The sequence below is a fragment of the Poeciliopsis prolifica genome, unplaced genomic scaffold, assembly GCF_027474105.1.
Source record: "Poeciliopsis prolifica strain line A6 unplaced genomic scaffold, Auburn_PproV2 SCAFFOLD050, whole genome shotgun sequence".
Lineage (NCBI taxonomy): Eukaryota > Metazoa > Chordata > Actinopteri > Cyprinodontiformes > Poeciliidae > Poeciliopsis > Poeciliopsis prolifica.
In genome coordinates this window covers 1,829,047-1,847,002 of record NW_026562425.1, presented here as the reverse complement: position 1 = coordinate 1,847,002, position 17,956 = coordinate 1,829,047, and the positions used below count along the sequence as shown (strand labels likewise).

General features: G+C 38.9%; 1 protein-coding gene across 16 annotated transcripts in view; it reads left to right on the top strand.

Annotated features, from left to right (window-relative positions):
- LOC129378058 (protein 4.1-like) overlaps positions 1-16,709 on the top strand; it is a 62,090-nt gene extending 45,381 nt beyond the window's left edge. For 7 of the 16 annotated variants that reach the window (XM_055058315.1, XM_055058323.1, XM_055058317.1 and 4 more), the window contains 12 exons: positions 586-621; positions 921-986; positions 2,242-2,442; positions 4,183-4,230; positions 4,538-5,137; positions 6,052-6,084; positions 6,426-6,491; positions 8,665-8,748; positions 9,810-9,908; positions 10,137-10,217; positions 11,687-11,802; positions 15,741-16,709. In XM_055058315.1, the coding sequence (XP_054914290.1) occupies positions 586-621; positions 921-986; positions 2,242-2,442; positions 4,183-4,230; positions 4,538-5,137; positions 6,052-6,084; positions 6,426-6,491; positions 8,665-8,748; positions 9,810-9,908; positions 10,137-10,217; positions 11,687-11,797 (1,425 nt within the window). In that variant the 3' untranslated portion in view covers positions 11,798-11,802; positions 15,741-16,709. The remainder of the gene's footprint in view (positions 1-585; positions 622-920; positions 987-2,241; positions 2,443-4,182; positions 4,231-4,537; positions 5,138-6,051; positions 6,085-6,425; positions 6,492-8,664; positions 8,749-9,809; positions 9,909-10,136; positions 10,218-11,686; positions 11,803-15,740) is intronic. The other 9 variants (XM_055058321.1, XM_055058329.1, XM_055058330.1 and 6 more) reach the window with 6 other exon arrangements.
- Positions 16,710-17,956: the final 1,247 nt, after the last annotated feature.

Here is a 17,956-nt window from a genome sequence, read left to right as displayed (position 1 = left end):
GATATGTGTCCACTTTTGGCACAAAAGACAGTTTTTTTCAACAATTCTGTATATAGCAAAGGGGAAATATAATAAATAGTACAATAATTATATAATAAAAATCTAAAGTCTCTACAAAGCATAGAGCCGTACAGCTGCTGGCGCTACTGGTTAGAATCGCCAAAATTATTTTTATTTACTAATTGTCACAATAATGAGAGAGAGAAAAACATCAGGAGGAACTGGTGCACTTCTATGATAGCAAAATAAAAAAAATTGTTAAATTGGTCTGATTTAACTTTAGACAGTGAGGAAGAGTTTTTACTCAGAGTGTTTAAACTTCTGGTTTTACCTGCACTTGACTTCATGCAGCTCGGTTTTATGTCCATTTTAAAAGTGAAATCTTTCTCATGTTAGAGCTTTAAAACCTTAACAGCCAGAAGTTGTGTCTGTGGTGTTTCAAATCTGAAAAGCAGATTCTTTATTTCTCTAATGTCTGCATGTAATTCTTTATTTTCTGATTTCACCATCCACCTCGCCTCTCTTTCACAACGGTTTTCTGCCTTCTCTCACTTTCTTTCTTCTCTCTGTTTTCCTCGCTGTCAGTCGGAAGCCGATGAAGACTCCGAGATGCGGACTCAGGTACACCGGGGTCGCTGTGTGACCCCGCTGGGTGACAGGAACCAAAATCAGCTTTCACTCATTGGTTTTCCTTCTTTTCTACTTTGGTTTTCCTCAAACAGCCAACTAATTGTTCATTTTGTCTGGGTTATCATTCAGCCACACCCAAGAGTGGGATTTTGTCCTTTTTAAGTTGTTTATTTTTTGGCATGATTGTTTTAGTTTCTCCCTGCAACAGAAGCCAAAGCTCCCATTTTCTCCAGATAAGAGTTGAACTGCAGCGCCTAATGTCTCCTTTGCCCTTTTTCTATCTTTTGCAGTATAGTTTCATAAAACGAGCAAAAGGGGAAAATGTTTTTATCAGGCACAGTAATCTGATGCTAGAGGTTGGTAAGAAACGGAGCACATCTGAAATATGCATGCAGGTGCTTTTAAGGAATTACTAATACTTCTGATCAACAGATAAATCAGAGAGTTACGAACGGTTTTCTTGACTGCAGTTTGAAGTAGTTGTTGCTGTGATCTTTCAGGCTCTTTAAAAACAAATAACCAAATTAAACTGGAGTAGGTTTGTTTTGAAATGTGGGAGTGTTGTGCTTAAATACAAAGCACGAAACTTTTTTCTAACTTTTTTCCTCTAAATAAGTTACTTCTAAGCTTTTAAGTTTATATTTCTGTTTAAAGGCTGTGCAGAGCCTTTACAAGTACTTCCCTCATAGTAACAAAGTGTGTGTTCGTGTGTGTGTGTGTTTGTGGTGTAAGTCTGCAGAAATCAGGGTTCCTACACAGTCTGGGAAAAACCCAGAACTTTACTTTTAATAAGATGAGGGAGAAATCTGGGATAAATTCAGATTGTCACATTCTTCAAAAGCTCAACATCCATCTGCCGACCATCCATCCATCACTTCGTCATCTCTCTATCCATCCATTCACTATCCTTGTTCATCCATTCATTCCAGCTTGCATTCATTCATCCATCCATTTTTATATCAACACTGCAAAAACATAAAATCTTACCCAAGTATTTGTGGTCTGCAAATATCTTAATACACTTAAAAAAAAGACAAAAATAACTTGAAAATAAGTTAGTTTTCTCATGCATAGTAACTTTTAAACAAGATATAGTTTATTTTAAGTAAATATTTAATATTGATGTTTTGTTTTTAAAAGTGCTAATTTCACTGGCAGATTATTTCACTTATTAACAAGACGTTTTCCCATCTTATAAGTTATAAAATCTGCCAGAGGAACTAGTACTTTTTTTTAAATCAATTTAAGGAATTATTGACCTAAAACGAGCTCTGTTTTCTTCTGAAAAGTTACTTGTATGTTAGTTTCATCTTCCATCCATCCATCTGGTTTTAATGCAGATATCTTTTCATCTGTCCCCCAGTTCATCCAATCTGTCTCACTGTAGAATATCTGCCAAAAACTCATATTGAGCTTTTGTATTTGTACTTGCAGACAATCTTGAATATTGTAGTGTTTTGGCATGAACATGTGTAGGAACCCAGAGAAAAGCAGCATTCAGATTTTTCTACCTCGTACCTCATTTGGAGATACGAGTTGCTGTTGCTTATATAAAGCTTGACTCCGTTCCCTTCCTCATTCCCTCCCTGTGCCGCGATGCGTCGGCCGCAGGACTCTGAGCCTCCATCCGAGGTGGCCAAGCACCAGACCAACATCAGCGAGCTGAAGCGCTCCTTCCTGGAGACCGGTAGCAATGGCGGCGGCGGCGGCTCTCCGGGTCTGACGGAGTGGGAGAAGAGACTGTCGTCGTCGCCTCTGCGCTCGCCCAGAGCAGACGAAGCCCCGATGATAGAGCCGCTGGAGCTGCAGGACGTAAGCTGCAGCCGTAATGACGGCATGTCTGTGTGGGGCATCTTTATTTTAGTGAAATACAAGCAGTAGGAATCATCGCTGAGTACATTTTAGGGTGGTGAGCTCCGATTTATGGGAGTGTTTATCTATTTGGCATCAGAATCCGTCTGATTTCCAAGAGTTTTTATACACTGTAAAAACACAAAATCTAGTGCAAACATCTTGAATACACTTGAAACAAGACAAAACTAACTTACAAATAACTTTTTAGCAGCTTGTTTTAACTAAATAATTCCCCAATATCTAGGAAAGACGCATTAGTTTTAAATAAGACAATCTGTCAGTGGAGCAAAACTTTTTAACTTATGATATTAGTAAATGTATTTTTCCATTGGCAGGTTATTTCACCTGTAATTAATATTACAGGTCAGTTTATGTAGATCTTTATTCGAAATGCAGTTACTTGCATGAAGTCCTGCTATTGATAATAATTTAATGCTAATATTTTAAAAGTGTTTCTATTAATTACTATTTGTAAAGCTTGTCATCCCTACTTTAATTTAAAAAAAATTGTACTGCAGTTCTCATACAATTCAGACTTTATTCTCATAATTAAAAAAAAAAGCCTCGTCCTAGTCCTAATTGTAAAATCAACCTGAATTCAAAGTCCAAATAAAGTTGTAAAATACTTGTCAAACAAGATGGCCGTCTCAGACGCGCTGGAAACCCGACAACGTTTGGTGGGTGGGTAGGTGGGGGAGATCCAGATTTTCCACAAATTAAATCTTCAAAAGCCAAAAACTCGACTCCCCACCTAGCCCTAATGCTAAATCTTTAAAACTAACACAAGCTTCAGACTTCCTTCTTTTTCATCACATTTTCTCACTTTTGAGTGTTTCTGGATTCTAGTGTCTTTTTGTCGGGATGTAAGTGTAGCTGCCAGTACAACCAGCAGTCTGTCTGACTGTTTGTTTGACTTTAGGGCTGATCTGGACTCGAATCGCCAGCTGGTCTGTCGGGTTTCGCTTCGAAGTATTAGTTTCTGAACAATGGGACATAAGACCGTTATGGGAGGAGCGCGGCATTATTAATTCTGCCTATGTTGACTGTTTCACAAAAGAAGCTCTGAATTTCTTTCATTGCTTTGTTTGGATGGTATGACTGGATGTTCTCTTGTTTTTCTAATTTTGAACAGACTAACAGAGTTCGACATCTGTCCTGCTTTATCCATACCACAGGAAAACAAAAGTCAAGGATTTCTAATGAAGTTTCTGAAATTACAAGATTTTAAAAAATCATTTTTTCACATGAAATGTTTTTCCAACAGTGAATAAATATTCTCACATCAGAGGTTTTCCACATTTTAATGTTTCTTCTATGTTTTAACATTTTGTGGTGTTTTTTGTTTGCTTGTTTTGTTTTTGTTTTTACAGTGTTAACAATATAATTCACTTCGCACTTTGTGTTTTCAGTTTTAGTACTGGATTTGTCACATTATCTCATTGGCAATTGGTTATCATATGAATTTGTCAACTCAAAAAGTCTCTAATCTAATATAAGCAATAAGTTTCACATTTTGACTAAAACTGACTGTAAAAATAAACCTAATACAGTTATTGGATACACCTAATTAGATTACTTGTAACAAATTAACTATGTTTTTAAAAGCTGGGTCATCTTTTTTTCTTTAGTAGTAGCGCTCCTGGTGGAGATTTAAATCCTGAATGTTTTCAAACTTTTTGTATTTCCGTGTCCTTTCAGGCGGAAGATGAGCAGACGAAGGAGGAAGCGGGACCTGAAGACACTGTGGTGAGCTACTTCCTGTTTCTGGGCATTTTGGACGTTTCTACTTGTTGTTATGTTGCTTTTGCTCTTCTTGTGTCTTTCCATGTAGATCCTTCTGAATATGATTTCAATCAGTTAATCAATCTGATGTGAAAGTAGGCCCAAACTGCCAAACGTTCTGATCAGATGAAGTTAATTACATTTTTATTATTGAAAGGTAAATTGTATCCGGATACTTGTGGTGCTCTGCCTGTGTTTGTGCGTCCGCCTGGTTCTCGTTGCGTGACGCCTTCTGTCCTTTTAACCTGAGCCGTTCCTTTTTTCCAACGAGGCGGCGGCGGGATATCTGGTGAAATATGTGGCGGATAGCGTTGTGACAGACGGGGTCACCTCCTCGGGACCCCACGGCATTAGCCTGTCCACCACCATGGACGACGACGTCTTCATGGACGGGACATTGAGGGAGGAGGCCGGGGGCAAAACCCCGGACTCCCAGGAGGAGGATGAAGAGGCATCGGCGACGAAGCTCAGCCCTGGAGCGGTGAGGCAGGAAGTGTCGCAGGCCATCAGCGACAAGAAAGGCACGCTCATCATCTTTAAGCAGGCGGAGAACAAAGAGGACGAAGAAATAGGAGGGCTGGTGGGCCGGGCGGAATCGGAAACCGACGGCAAAGAGGAGCAGAAACGCCAAGCTTTGCTAAAAGCTGAGATTAAAAATGGTGACGTGAGTCAGATTAGAGGCGTCGACTCGCCGAAGAAAGCGATGGCGTCGTGGATTTCTGAGGAGAAAGTGGAGAGTTCAGAGGTCGTCGGCGTGTTTACAAAGGAAGTGGAAGAGCTGAAGACTTTGGATGAGCCGCAGCAGAAAGCCGAAGGAATCCAGCCGAAGTCGAGCCCAACTCACGTTACGGTTTCTGCGTCCTTAGCTGTGGTACTGTATGAAAACCCAAAGCAATCCGCCCTTCATACCCCCCCCCCCACCGGCTCCCCCATCGCCTCCCCCCCATCGCTGCATCGGTTTAACAGAACAACCCAGCATGGCTAATAACCCTTCAGGAGGCTAACCGCCACTTTCTGTTGCTCGTTTTTTAACCCAAAGTCTTTTTTTAAGGTTTGTTTTGCATTTTATTGAGCAGCTTTACATGCTTGAGCAGCGCTCTCCCATCGATGAGGAACCTACCAGGAGCTCTGACTGACTTTTGTTTGTTTTTTCTTTTTTTCCAGCTAAATTATTCCTTGTTCTCATTTCCCCTAAAGAGGTCCCTTCATAGTAGTGGTGCACTGATTGCAGTTTTCCGGCCAATTAACCTCTAAAAATCCAGACCTGTTGATTAAAATTTTGGCCAGTACCATTTTTTTTTTTTTTTTCATCTGAAATGTCACTAAATATAGCAAGAAAGTCGCTAAGTTGACAACAGTGAAGTCTGCAAACATGCAGACATGACGTGCATATTTGCATCTTCTGCTCTCGCAGGGATCAGGAGCAGACAGTGGTATCGGCCGATCTCCCAAAAAATGTTTCAGCTGGTCGATAAATTGGTGCACCCCTACTTCATACCTCTGGTTGTAGTTTTTCCCCCCACATCCTCCAAAATCCCCACCTCCACCCTGAAGGACAGGTCATTAATCTATTGTATGGATCTACCTGAAAAATCTGTGAAATGTTTCCAGTAGATTCCGAATCCAGATTTTGTGCTTCATATTGGTTTTTCCATACAATTAGCTGCCTTCACATCTTTATTTTTTCCTCCTGTTCTGACCTGTTTCTGTTCACTGTGATGTTTTACTGTCCTTTTTTTACCTTTCCTCTCTGTCTTTTGTGATCACTCGTCGCTGTTTCACCAGTCTGCGCCTGGATGGGTTACTCCGTCTCACAAGGTGAACGCCGGCTCTCTGGATTAAGACAGTGCCTTGCAAAGCTATGAGAAGCTATATGTAATACACGGTGGTGGCAGCATCCTGCTGTGGGAATACAATCAGACTTTTCCAATCAAGCGTTCAGGATTTCTTTCATCTCTCTGCTACTTTGTTTTATCACATAAAACAGAAGTTTGTGGCTGCATCTCAACTTTTGCAAGGCACTGCATCTTCATTTTACCCAGTGAAAATGAACTAATTGAAGATTTTTTTTTTCCCTTATCAGGAGTGATAAGAATCAAGACTGTGATGTTTGAAGTTGCGATGCAAAACTTGAACAAGGGTGCGTCTGTCGTTCACAGGCATCAGCTGACCAGGAGAAGGCGGTAGTCGTTCCTGAAAACGAAGCCGAGTCCGCTAAACCAAAGGTCAGTTTTGAGCACTGCAGCCTTCAGCTTAGTTTGGATTGTTAAAATCAGACATTATTGATCATAAATGTTTGTTTCTATGTGTGTGTTTCCACCAAACTATGCCACTCCTCCTACTTTTCCTGGCTGCAAATATAACTTTCAAACTCAACCATGCCTGCAGCTTCAGTACTTTAAGGAGCAGTGGAAGAGAAATCAGTCAGAAAATATTAAAGACTGGGTTTTTGTTATTGCCCTGAAATTTTAGGGAGGTGCTTTGAGGGAAGATGGTGTTGAACGTTTCATCCTGTATAAGTTATATTTTCAATACTTTTTTTTACAACAGAGGGACAAAAAAAATAAACCATCTCCATTTGAAGAAATGTATTCATCATTTGTAAATTATAAATATTTCCACACAGTTTTGAGCAATTTTAAATATGTTTCATAATGTAACCACTGGAAGGAAAATCCCAGCCAGACATCTTGTCTCTCTTCCACCACAGATGAGGTTAAGAGTTCATATTAATCATCTAACTGTCATTACAGTTGAGTGACTTTACCTAAGTTTTAGAGGAGATGCTCTGTGTTTTCTTTCTGCAAAAACACACCTTATTGGTAAAAGGAGTTTCAGGTGGTAACATAAAAAAAACAGTAGAATGTTTAATTACTGAATCACACTGGATACAAAATCAGACGATGTTCCCTAAGTCCTGCCGGGCGTTTTGCATTTCTCTACTAGGAAGACGATTCAGAGAGTAAAGCAACTTTCCAACTGTCGTCCTTCCCACCAGTTCCTCTCCAGTTGACCAAGTCTGACCAGTTACCACTAATCGACTCGTGGCATCTGTCCGTTCTGCAGCTGCTCAGATCAGAGGGCCTGTAATGTGATTGTGGTGCAGAAAGTTAATGGAAACCTTGTGATTTTGGCTCATCAGCAGCCTCCTCTTCGCTGGATTAGGGAGTAATGTATGACTGCCTGCTTGTTTGGAGATTTCAGTGGTTCGGTTTCCGTCTTTGGCTGACATGTGGAGCTTATTTATCCTAATTTGATGTCATGTGCGTTAGAGAGGAGGCTGCTTTAAAACGAATGGCGACGATGGAGTGAACACTTGTTTGTTTCCATTGGGATGTGTGATGCTAGAAGGATCTGGAATAGGAGTTAAATATTTTTCTGAGTAAGTCGAGAAAAAGCCATCGTGTGTTTGGGGGGAGGAGTGACTCGCCTCTCCCCGTGATTTTGCCCGATGTTCTGTAAAGTCGGCAGCTTGCTGCTCCCTCTTACTTCATGTGATCCTCGAAACAGGAAGTCGAAGCTGCGATGACCTCTGTTGACCCCAGGTGGCTTCAACCTACTGTTTGTTTTTTATCACAAAACACAGAAAGGGCAAAAAAAAGTGATATTTTAAATGTTCCATCTATCATCCAACAGTCCCTCCTTTATTTCCTTTTTTTTCTCCTTTTTGCTTTATTTCCCTACTCCTTCCTTTCTTTAATTTCTCTTCCGCTTCACCATTTTTCATTTTGTAGTTCCTTCACTTATTTTTCCTAGTTTGTTTTTTTAACTTCCGTATTACTTTGTTTCCTTCATTTCTTAGCTGCTTGTTTTGTTTGTTTTCTTATGTCTTACTTGGAAAGAGGGAAGTAATTTAATTTCCTTCTTCTTACTTGTTACTTTTCTGACTTCATTCTTTTCCTGCTGAATGACTTGTTTCCTTTTTTCAAGTGGTTTCCTTCCTTCTTCTAGTTCTTCCCTTCATTACTTGTTTTTTTCCTTACTTTAATTGTTTTCTTCCTTCTTTCAGTTCTTTTCTTCATTATTTGTTTCCTTCATTCCTTATTTTCTGTAGTTTTTTCTTCATTACTTGTTTCTGTTTCCGTTAGTTTCATTTAGTGGTTTCTTTACTTCCTTTTACTCGTTTCCTTCAGTATTTACTTGTTTCTTTTCTTTCTTTCTCTTCTGGTTTTTGCAGGTTTTGTACTTCCAGTCTGACCTCAATAAAAATGTCTCATAATTTGTGAATATTAGTGTTTATACATTAAAATTTTCACCTAAATGGTCGAAGAACTGTGGGAATTAGAGCCTGGAAAACTGTTCAGTTCGGACACCAAGATGTGTAGGAATGCTGGATCCCAGATAGTTTTTAGATGTTCATGGTTTTTTGTTTTCTATGTTTCTTTTTTAATGTTTCAGGCTCCTGACGGAGTGGAGGTTGCTGCCAAAGACGTGCCTGTGGTCCACACAGAGACAAAAACCATCACCTACGAGTCGGCCGAGGTATTTCTTTCACTCTGTGAAAGCTGCTGATCTGTCCTGGAGAGAAAATGTTCGACTCGTTGACAACAAAACGCTGCAGCGTTCAGTAATGGTTCTTTAGATGAGTCCGTTTAGCTTCTAGGATGATCGAGTCTGCTGGATAGATTCAGTCAGTTATGGTCTGTCTGGCCGTTTCCAGTCAGAGCTCCATACTTTCCGCAGCTGGGCTCTTTACGATCAATAACAGCGATCTTAAAGCTGCAGGATGTTTCCGCTGGGCACTTGGTGACATCATGTCCACCTCATGGCTCTGACCCAACTGGAGCATCGTGTGCATCGGTCGGGCAGGAGAAACTGCCTCTGCAGCTTTTTATGTGACATTCAGTCGACGCTGAGCTGGTTCATCAGGAGAACCTCAACACCGAATTCGGTTTATTAATCTGTAATTTCTTTAGCATCGTTTAATTTCTAATGTGTGACGTTAACAGGTTTGGAAAGTGGTTGATGTTCAAACTGCAGTTTTGATATAAAGTCTAATCTATTGTTTGATTAAAAGCTTAAATTTGGAAAGAAAATTTTACAGTTGAAACCAGATATTTTCATACACCTAATAAAAAGACAAATGCATTTCATTTCCCACAGTCTGAAGTTAAATCAGAGTAAACTTTTTTTGTTTTAGATCAATCAAAATGTCCAAAATTATTTCTGTTTTCTAAATGCAAAGAAAACCTAGCATAAAATTTTTATATTTGTTTGTAGCTTTCTTTGTATTTGATTACAAGCATTTAATTTGAGCAGGAAGGTAATTTACCTGAATGTGATTTGTTTGGATTGTTTCAGTGTAATGAATATTTATTATTCCTAACGGTTCAGTGACTTAATGATCTTACATTTTATACTTTCAACAGTTATTATAATTGGGGAATTTTTTTGTTAAATTAGTGTTTATGGCTGATGAGCAACATTTCAAAACATAAAATGTTGTCATTTCTTTATTATAAAAGAAAATAGGCAAAATCTAAATGGTATGAAAAAATGTTTTTTGGGGTTTTTTTTATTTTATTTATTTTTTTGTCTAACAGGTTGACACGAACGGAGACGCTGACCCCGGGGTGCTGCTGAGCGCTCAGACCATCACCTCGGAAACCACCAGCACCACCACAACCACACACATCACAAAGGTCAGAGGGCATCCGCGGTCTCTTCACCTCCGCCTGCCAAACCCGAAATCAAATGATTTCTTCAGAACATTTGTTTAAAGTTTCTGCAACAAGTTGAGATTTTTTCTGGGAACTCTGGTCTTTTTTATGGACGTTTTAAAGGCAAATTCTTGAACTAAAACTTATCTTCTGTATTTGTTAAAAATGTTTTGATTCAGTTTTTAGAGGTTCTTGTTTTCTGTTGATCAGACGGTGAAAGGAGGAATCTCAGAGACTCGAATCGAGAAGCGTATCGTCATTACCGGAGACGCAGACATCGACCATGACGAGGTCTGTCTCGTTTCTACCATAGTACCTCTGGAAAGTTAATAAATGTCAAAAATACATTTCAAAGAGTGAAACCTATTTGTTGAGTACAGTCATTACACTCAGAGATACGTCTCAGGTGTTTATTTCTGGTTTTTTTTTGCATGATTATGGTTCACGGCTGCAGGAAATGCAGGATAAATTCAGATTAGAAATATGTTTTCCTATTAGAAGGAACATGGTTTCTTTATAAGGAAGCCATGTTGTCAGGAATCATAATGTGACACTTATGTCATCAATAGGTAACCTATTGGTAATCACACTAATATTTTGATGGGTAGGAAAACAAACATAAAATCAAACTACTTTAAAGTGTCTATGAAATATGAACAAAAAGAGTTTTTTGCATAATTTGAAGTTCTAACTTTCTGTTTTAATTTGGAGATTTGAGGAGAAAACCAGGATTTCTATTCAGTCTGGGATTTAATTAGAGTATTTTCCAATAGCTACGAGAAAACAAAAAATAACAATCATTATTCTTATAGAAAAATATAATTTTCCAGATTTAATTCCCCTTCCCAATTGTCAAAGGTTGCGTCCTTCCTTGTCTCCTTTCCTCTGTTTATTCTTAGTTTTTTATCCTGCCTTTCTTTTTCTGTCCTTCATTCATTTTTTTCTTTGTCTAACTTCCTTTTTACCTTCATTTATCCTTCCTTTCTCCCGCTGTCATTCTTTTCTTCCTTTGTGCCCTTGCACACTTTCTCTCCTTTCCTTTCCTTCCTTCTGTCTTGTTATTTTTGTATCCAACTTCCTGATGTCTGTTTTTTGCACTATTCCTTTCTTCTTCCTTTTGTCTTTGTTCTCTTTTTGGTGCCTTGCCTTTCTTTCCTTCTGCCCTTCCATCCTTGTTTTTTGCTCTTACATTTTTTACTATTGTCCATCCTTCTGGGTCATTTTCCATTTCCTTCCTTGTGTCCTTCCCTTGTGTTCATCCTTATTGTTTTCATATCCTTCCTTCCTCCCTTATGTCCTCCCTGTTCTTCCTTCCTTGTGTCTCTTTCTTAAAAAATGTGAAGGAACCCTGTAGCCTAAAATAAACAAAGTTTGAAGCATCACAGAGGTTTATAAATCCACCTGGGCTTCGTCGTGGTTCTGCTACCAGATTTCTCTGTTGAAATTATTTTTTATTGATTTTGTGTAAAATTCACTTGTTAATTAATTAACTGAGTTTTGTTTTTAATCAGTGTAACCCATAATCATCAGAATGAACAGAAATCAGCGCTTTTTCTGTATAATTTTTGAATTAATTAACTTCTTTTTGATTCAGTTTTGATAACAAGTTTAGCTTTTCAAGCTGTGATATGATGTGACCGTGTGACTGAGTTCTGGATTAATGGCAGATCTGACTGTAAGGTGACTGACAATGCAACCGCTCTTCCCCGTTCTGTCTCCCCCTGGTGCTCCCCTCCTGCCACTGCACCCTCCGTACTCAGGCTCTGGCTCAGGCCATAAAGGAAGCCAAAGAGCAGCACCCTGACATGTCAGTGACCAAAGTAGTGGTGCATAAAGAGACAGAGATCACGCCAGAGGAGGGGGAGGACTGACCCAGGTAAGACCGACCCGGACCCGGGTCCCGTTCCCCAGCCTGCCTGGTTTTCATTTGGTTTGGATCAAGCCGCTTCTGTCGCGCTTCTGTCGCGCTCGCAGCTTGTTGCATCGCCGTGTTGGGCTGCTTGTGTTTGTTCTCACACAGGCTGGATAACACAACCTCTGCTCCATTTGGGTTTCTGCTGCTACTAAAAACAGTCCAAGCGCTTAAAAAAATAAGCACTCAGCTCGTTTTGTTTTGTGTTTTTCTTTTTTTAATAATAACTTATTTAATATGAAAGTAGAAAATGCATGTGATCGCAGTTAAAATAAAAAATATATATATATCACTGAACAAACAAAGAAAAAAAATATTGTGTTAATGTTTTTTAGTGTCTGGAAAATTAGCAGTTTCAAAAACCTCCCAAATGTGACATGGCAACCGAGCGGAACGCAGCCTGTCACCCAGTAACCCAAACTGACCTCAATCACCTTTATAGCTGGTTTTACCGCTGTATAATGGCTGCTGGAAAAGGCGAGCGTTTTACTGTTGACTTTCCATCCAGAAACCCCTTGCTCTACTCCTGTTGGTTGTGCAGGAGGCTCCACTTCTGCTTTTCAAAGATGTACAATTGCATAATGGTGCGTGTGTTTTGATCAGGCTAAAATCTAATTTTCTAATAATTATGTTGTCCAAAATATTTAATGAACATGTTTCATACAGCCCAAGAGAGCATAATATATTAATGTCATGTGGATTTAGGTCCAACACTCCCCCCTGGTGGACAAAAACCAAACCTCATTTAATTTACGACGCTTAAAACAAGATAATTTGGGCAATTAAAAATAATTATACGTTGATCACAAAGAAGAGAATAAACCATTTGCGTTCCTGTTGTTGTCTGAACAAGTGGAGATTAAATACCGGCTCAACCGGCTGCTGATCCTCAGAGAGCCTCGGCTCCGGGCTGCAAGCGCATCGTCACGCTCTGAAACCTGACGCCCGTTTACACGATGTGCTACTCGGAAAGCTTGAGGAAAATCTGGCTGGAGACGCCTCATCCACAAACCTGAGGGGTTTATTTCCTCCTGCAGGAAACGGCACCAGATCAGACCATCAGGGTAGAAATCTACCTCATCTCCCAACCCGTTACATTTTCCACCTAAACTTTACAGTTTTTTTTTTATTTGCACCGTATTTAAATCACATGCTGAATATCAGTGTTTTCACACTGAATATATTAATAAAATCAATTAATATGAGAGGGAACATTGATGAAGTTATGTTGAGCAGCAGTTGAAGTCGTATCATCCAGTAATGTTAGAATATTTTTCACCATTTCAGTTTAGAAAAAGAATTTAAACGATCAAAAATCCTCAGGATTGCAAATCACTGACAGACTTTTAGTTGCAGAGAAGCAGAGTCATTAATGTTCCTGTGTTTTTAAAATCTGTTAGTTAGTAGAGGTGACTTTAATTCGGCTTCATTTTGTATTATTAGCGCTGTGAAATAATCATCTATGGCTGACTGGAGCGAACTCTTTATCCTCGGCTCTGAGCGAGGAGACGTGACGTTTGAATAAAATATAAAGAACCAGATTATTATTTTATAGCCGGAGTACCTGGAGAGAACTCATCATGCACAGGAGAACATGCAAACTCCGTGCAGAAACACCCGGGCTGGGAGTCGAACCCAGGACCTTCTTTCTGCCAGGCAACAGTGCCACCAACTGCACCACTGTGCAGCCCTAATCTTTTGCTTTTTTCCACTTTTTTTCTTCCTTAAGTCCTTCAGTTCTTCCCGCTGTGTAAATGTAAATAGTTCAGAGTTCACTTCAGTTTTTTTTTTTTTTTTTTTTTAATTAAGAATTGTCGTAAAGAACTGAACTCTGAAATGTTGATTCTGGAAAAGTCCAAAGTCTTTTAATGAGCGATTGGAGACGAAAACGACCAAATAAACATTATTATTTGGGCTAATCCATAAAATAAATCTCATTTTAGTGATGAAAGCACTTGTAGGATTTCAAAGTTGAAGTGTAAAGAAACTGAGTTTGACCTCCAGCTAGAAAACAAACTGTGTTTTTGACTCTGTGGAAAATGGATCATCGATCCTCGTTTCTGTGTCTGCAAACTTCTCAAATGTGTTTGAACTGGCCTGCCGCCGGCAGCTTGAGGTTTCGGCAGGTGTGACTGCGCCTGAAGAAACTTGTCTTTTCACTTCTCTGAGCGTTTCCCTGCTCCGCGCCGCTCCGCCCCGCTCTCTGCTCTGAAGCTCGTTCCTTTAGCGGCTGATCAGATCCCGAGGCGCAGGCATGCATGAGGACGCTTTGCATGACTCACCAGATGGGAACGCTTGGCTTTGTTTCTGCAGCCTTCATGTCAGGGTGTGTGTGTGTGTGTGTGTGTGTGTGTGTGTGGTGTGTGTGTGTGTGTGTGTGTGTGTGTGTGGGTGTGTGTGTGTGTGTGTGTGTGTAGGTTTGTTTAATGAGTGTTTCAATAGCATTAGCGCCATTGTACTGAATATTTTCTCTGTACTGTCCAAAACACCGGGTAGGCGTTGTTTTTGGTATGTTTTGGGTCATACTTATAAACGTGTCCTCCGGAAAATACTTGAATTTATATAAGGTGTTTTCAACATTTTCAAGGTTGGAAAATTATTAATTTATGAATAAAGTCCTTGAAAGTGCTTGACTTTAAAGCTGCACAGCTTTATAATAAACGTTTGATGAAAAACCTGAATGTGGAAAATGTTATTTACAGTTGAAACCAGATACACTTGTTTTTCTTCTTCTTGTCTGAAGTTAAATCAGGTTAAACTTGTTTAAAGTCAGTTAGAATTACCAGAATTATTAGTTAAAAACCAGAACACTTTGTTTTGTTGATGACTTTCTTTCTATATTCTATATTCCTGCTTTTATTTGATCAGGAAGGTTATTTACTTTATCACGATTTATTTGGATTATTTTTATAAATTCATATTTATTTTTTATAAATTCATATTTATTTTTCCTGATGGCTCAATGACTTATTGATCTGGGTAATTAAAATAAAAATTGGCTTATATTTTATCCATTAAAGTTATTGAAATGGGGTAAATTGGTGTTTTGTTCTCGGATCAGTCAGGCTTACAGGGTGAGATTTCAAAACATGAAATTTTGTTATTTTCTAGTTTACCTTCTCTCTGCTGTAGAGACCCTTCCTTACTGTCACTAAAATGTATTAACAGTAATAAATGAATAATAATAATATTGAATTGAAAATGTATCTTACTGTTTAGTCAGTAATTCCACTAATGAAAAGAAAAGTAGATATTTTGTCCTATTATTGTTTTAGTTTCTACATTTGTTCTCTTTCTTTCTTCTGCTGCGTAAAGCGTGATGCACTGCAGAGTCACTGAAATAAGGAAATGTTTATTTTGGCGTTTCCATTAACCTTTATGCGTCTGTTTGTTTTTGTCTCTCTGCTTCTGTTGATGTGGGTGAACCTGTGGCAACCCTTCATCTTGTTCGCTCTCACACTGCAAAAACACAAAAACAAACCAAATATTCAGGTCCAGTTTCTACAGCAAATATCTTAGTACACTGGAAATAAGACAGAGCTTACTTACAAGTTTTCAGTTTGGTATGTGAGCTTGTTTTAGGTCAATAATTTCTTCATAAAAATAGTAGCTGAAGTTTAAGATTATTTTGTCATAACAAGACACTTTTTTCCATTTTAAGTTAAATGATTTGCCACTGGAACAAGAACTTCTTACCAGTATTAAGGAATCATCTACTTAAAACAAATATTTCTTACTGAAAAGTTAGTTTTGTCTCATTTCAAGTTACTTAAATATTTGCAGTAGGATCCTGGACCAGAAATATTTGCAGTATTTTTTTTGTGTTTTTGAGGCTAAAAAGCCTCAGCGGTAATAAAACACGCAGCAGCTTCTCACTTCTGTTTCTCGCTCTGCTCTTCCAGGAATAACCGAGCTCTTCTTCCTGCGATCACATCTCACCGTCCGGACTGTCTGAAGGCTCCTCCTCTACGGACGCTGCAGCTCGCCGCTCCACTCACAAACATCACCTGCAAAACCAACAAACACACTCTGCATGAGAAGGACGCCAAGCTGCATCACCAACCAAACGGCCTCGTCTGATTCGTTTTTGTTTTCCTTTTAATGGTCCTGAATCCGAAGTAAACCTTCTGCTTTCACTGCCTTATTACGACTTTGATGCATTTTTATGATTGCTGAGGATAATTACTGTAGCAGCATTTTATTTATGAGATAAAGCCATCACTTCAGGAACTTGTAATTGCTGTAGGCTGTACATGTTAGAGAGCAAACACTATTTAACCTCAATGTAGAAGAAAACCAAGCATTGCTTCACCCCCACACAATGATTTTCCACCCGGTGCCACTGTACATATCAAAGCCTCTCCAGCAAAGCCAGCTTACGATGATCTTTTTAAGGTTGATTTGTGTCATTTGGATTCATTTCACTTTTCTTGTCTTTTGTTTCTCACTTTTATTGTGACGTTTTGGTTTTTCCTCCCCCTCGAGCTCCACTTTCGGCGAGGAAAACGAAAAAACAAAATGACTTTGACGTGCCGGTGCAGGCTGGGAATGTTTTTTTTTTTTCTCAGGGCGTGGACGATCGGCCACAGCACAAGCTCCGCGTCAGCGTGGCAACGGCGCGGCCGCGGGGCAAAGGGCTCAGAAGGCCAAGCTCCGCCCGAAAGAGACGCAAAGCCCAGAGAGAGAAATCTGTTATCCTCCCCTGACATCCACAGCCTTTATCTGCTCCTCCGATTCACCTGCAGCCGCGTTTTCCACAGCGTAGGGGAGGAAAACAGAGACGGACGCATTTCTTGTTAATTTGCAGTTTACTCCTAAAATAATAAAGTGACAACAGTACAGCAGCTGCTGTTTCTGATTGCTTTCAGACACTCTGATTTCAGTCCATTTACTGTGCAAAACAAATGACTCGAATCTTGCAGAATAACCTGGAACTGGGAAATTTGGGATATTGATTTTGCTCCTATTAGCTTATCTAGAGAAACGACTCGATACCTTAGATCAACATTATCAGAATCCAGAGAAACCCCTAGTTTATAAATCACAAGCTACTTATTCTTAAACCTGGGGTTATACTTTTTTGGATTCTTTTTTCTTTTGCTCTTTCCGTTGGTTTGTCATTTTGTTGCATTTCCTTCTAATTTATATAAAACTCTTTGATAAGAGGTAACTATTTCTTTGGCACATTTTCAGCAACGACAATTCAGTCAATCTGTCAAGGTTATTTGTTCAAGGTGCTTTACAAAATAAGAACAGAAAGTTACAAACCAAACACCATACAGTCAATAACTGAACTGACATATAATGTGCATTATTATGGCCGATTACCAATATTTTAGATGTTTCACAACAGTGTTGACACTTTGCAAAAACCCAACCAGAATCAGATAAAAACAAATATTTGTTGCTCATATCGGTCAGTACCGATGTTGATGTCGATATATTGTGCATTTCTACGTGTAATTATGAAATTTATTAGTTTATGCTCAAGTAACTGAGAAACTTATAAAGCCTTAAACATACATTACTGTTTTAGTTGAAGAAGTATACGGCAGCAGTTTTTATTATTGTAACCACGTAATGACGTCAGCACCTATCGTCTGCGAGCCAAAGAGTAGTGAATTGGTGAGAGGCGTCACACCAGGAGACATTGGAAGGCTCCAAGTACGTTTAAAATGCGCATAATTTATTTATTAATTTATCTATTTTATGAAGCACCTGTTGCATTAACATCTAAACTGTTTCATATGGTTTTGGTCATCAAACAGATTATATGAAATAGTTCATTATGGAGTCATTTATACTAAGTTGTTTTTTTCATATCCCCCTTTATGGTGAATGTGGTGATGTTTTGTTTTTGTGGATTTTAGTAGTTAAATTAGGCCAAAAACAAACTTTCCTTTTGTTTTAAAACTTTCTTTAATCCCAATATAGATTAAAACAATCACCCATGTATGATTATCTGGAACCAACCCAGCAATGAAAGTATTTAATAACAGAAGTATCCCTTAAATGTCCCACAATGTGGAAATTCAGAAATACAAAATATCTTTTAGAAAGGTCAGTCTTTTTATTAAGCGATAATTTATTTTTAGTATGTCATTTACATGCAAATGAA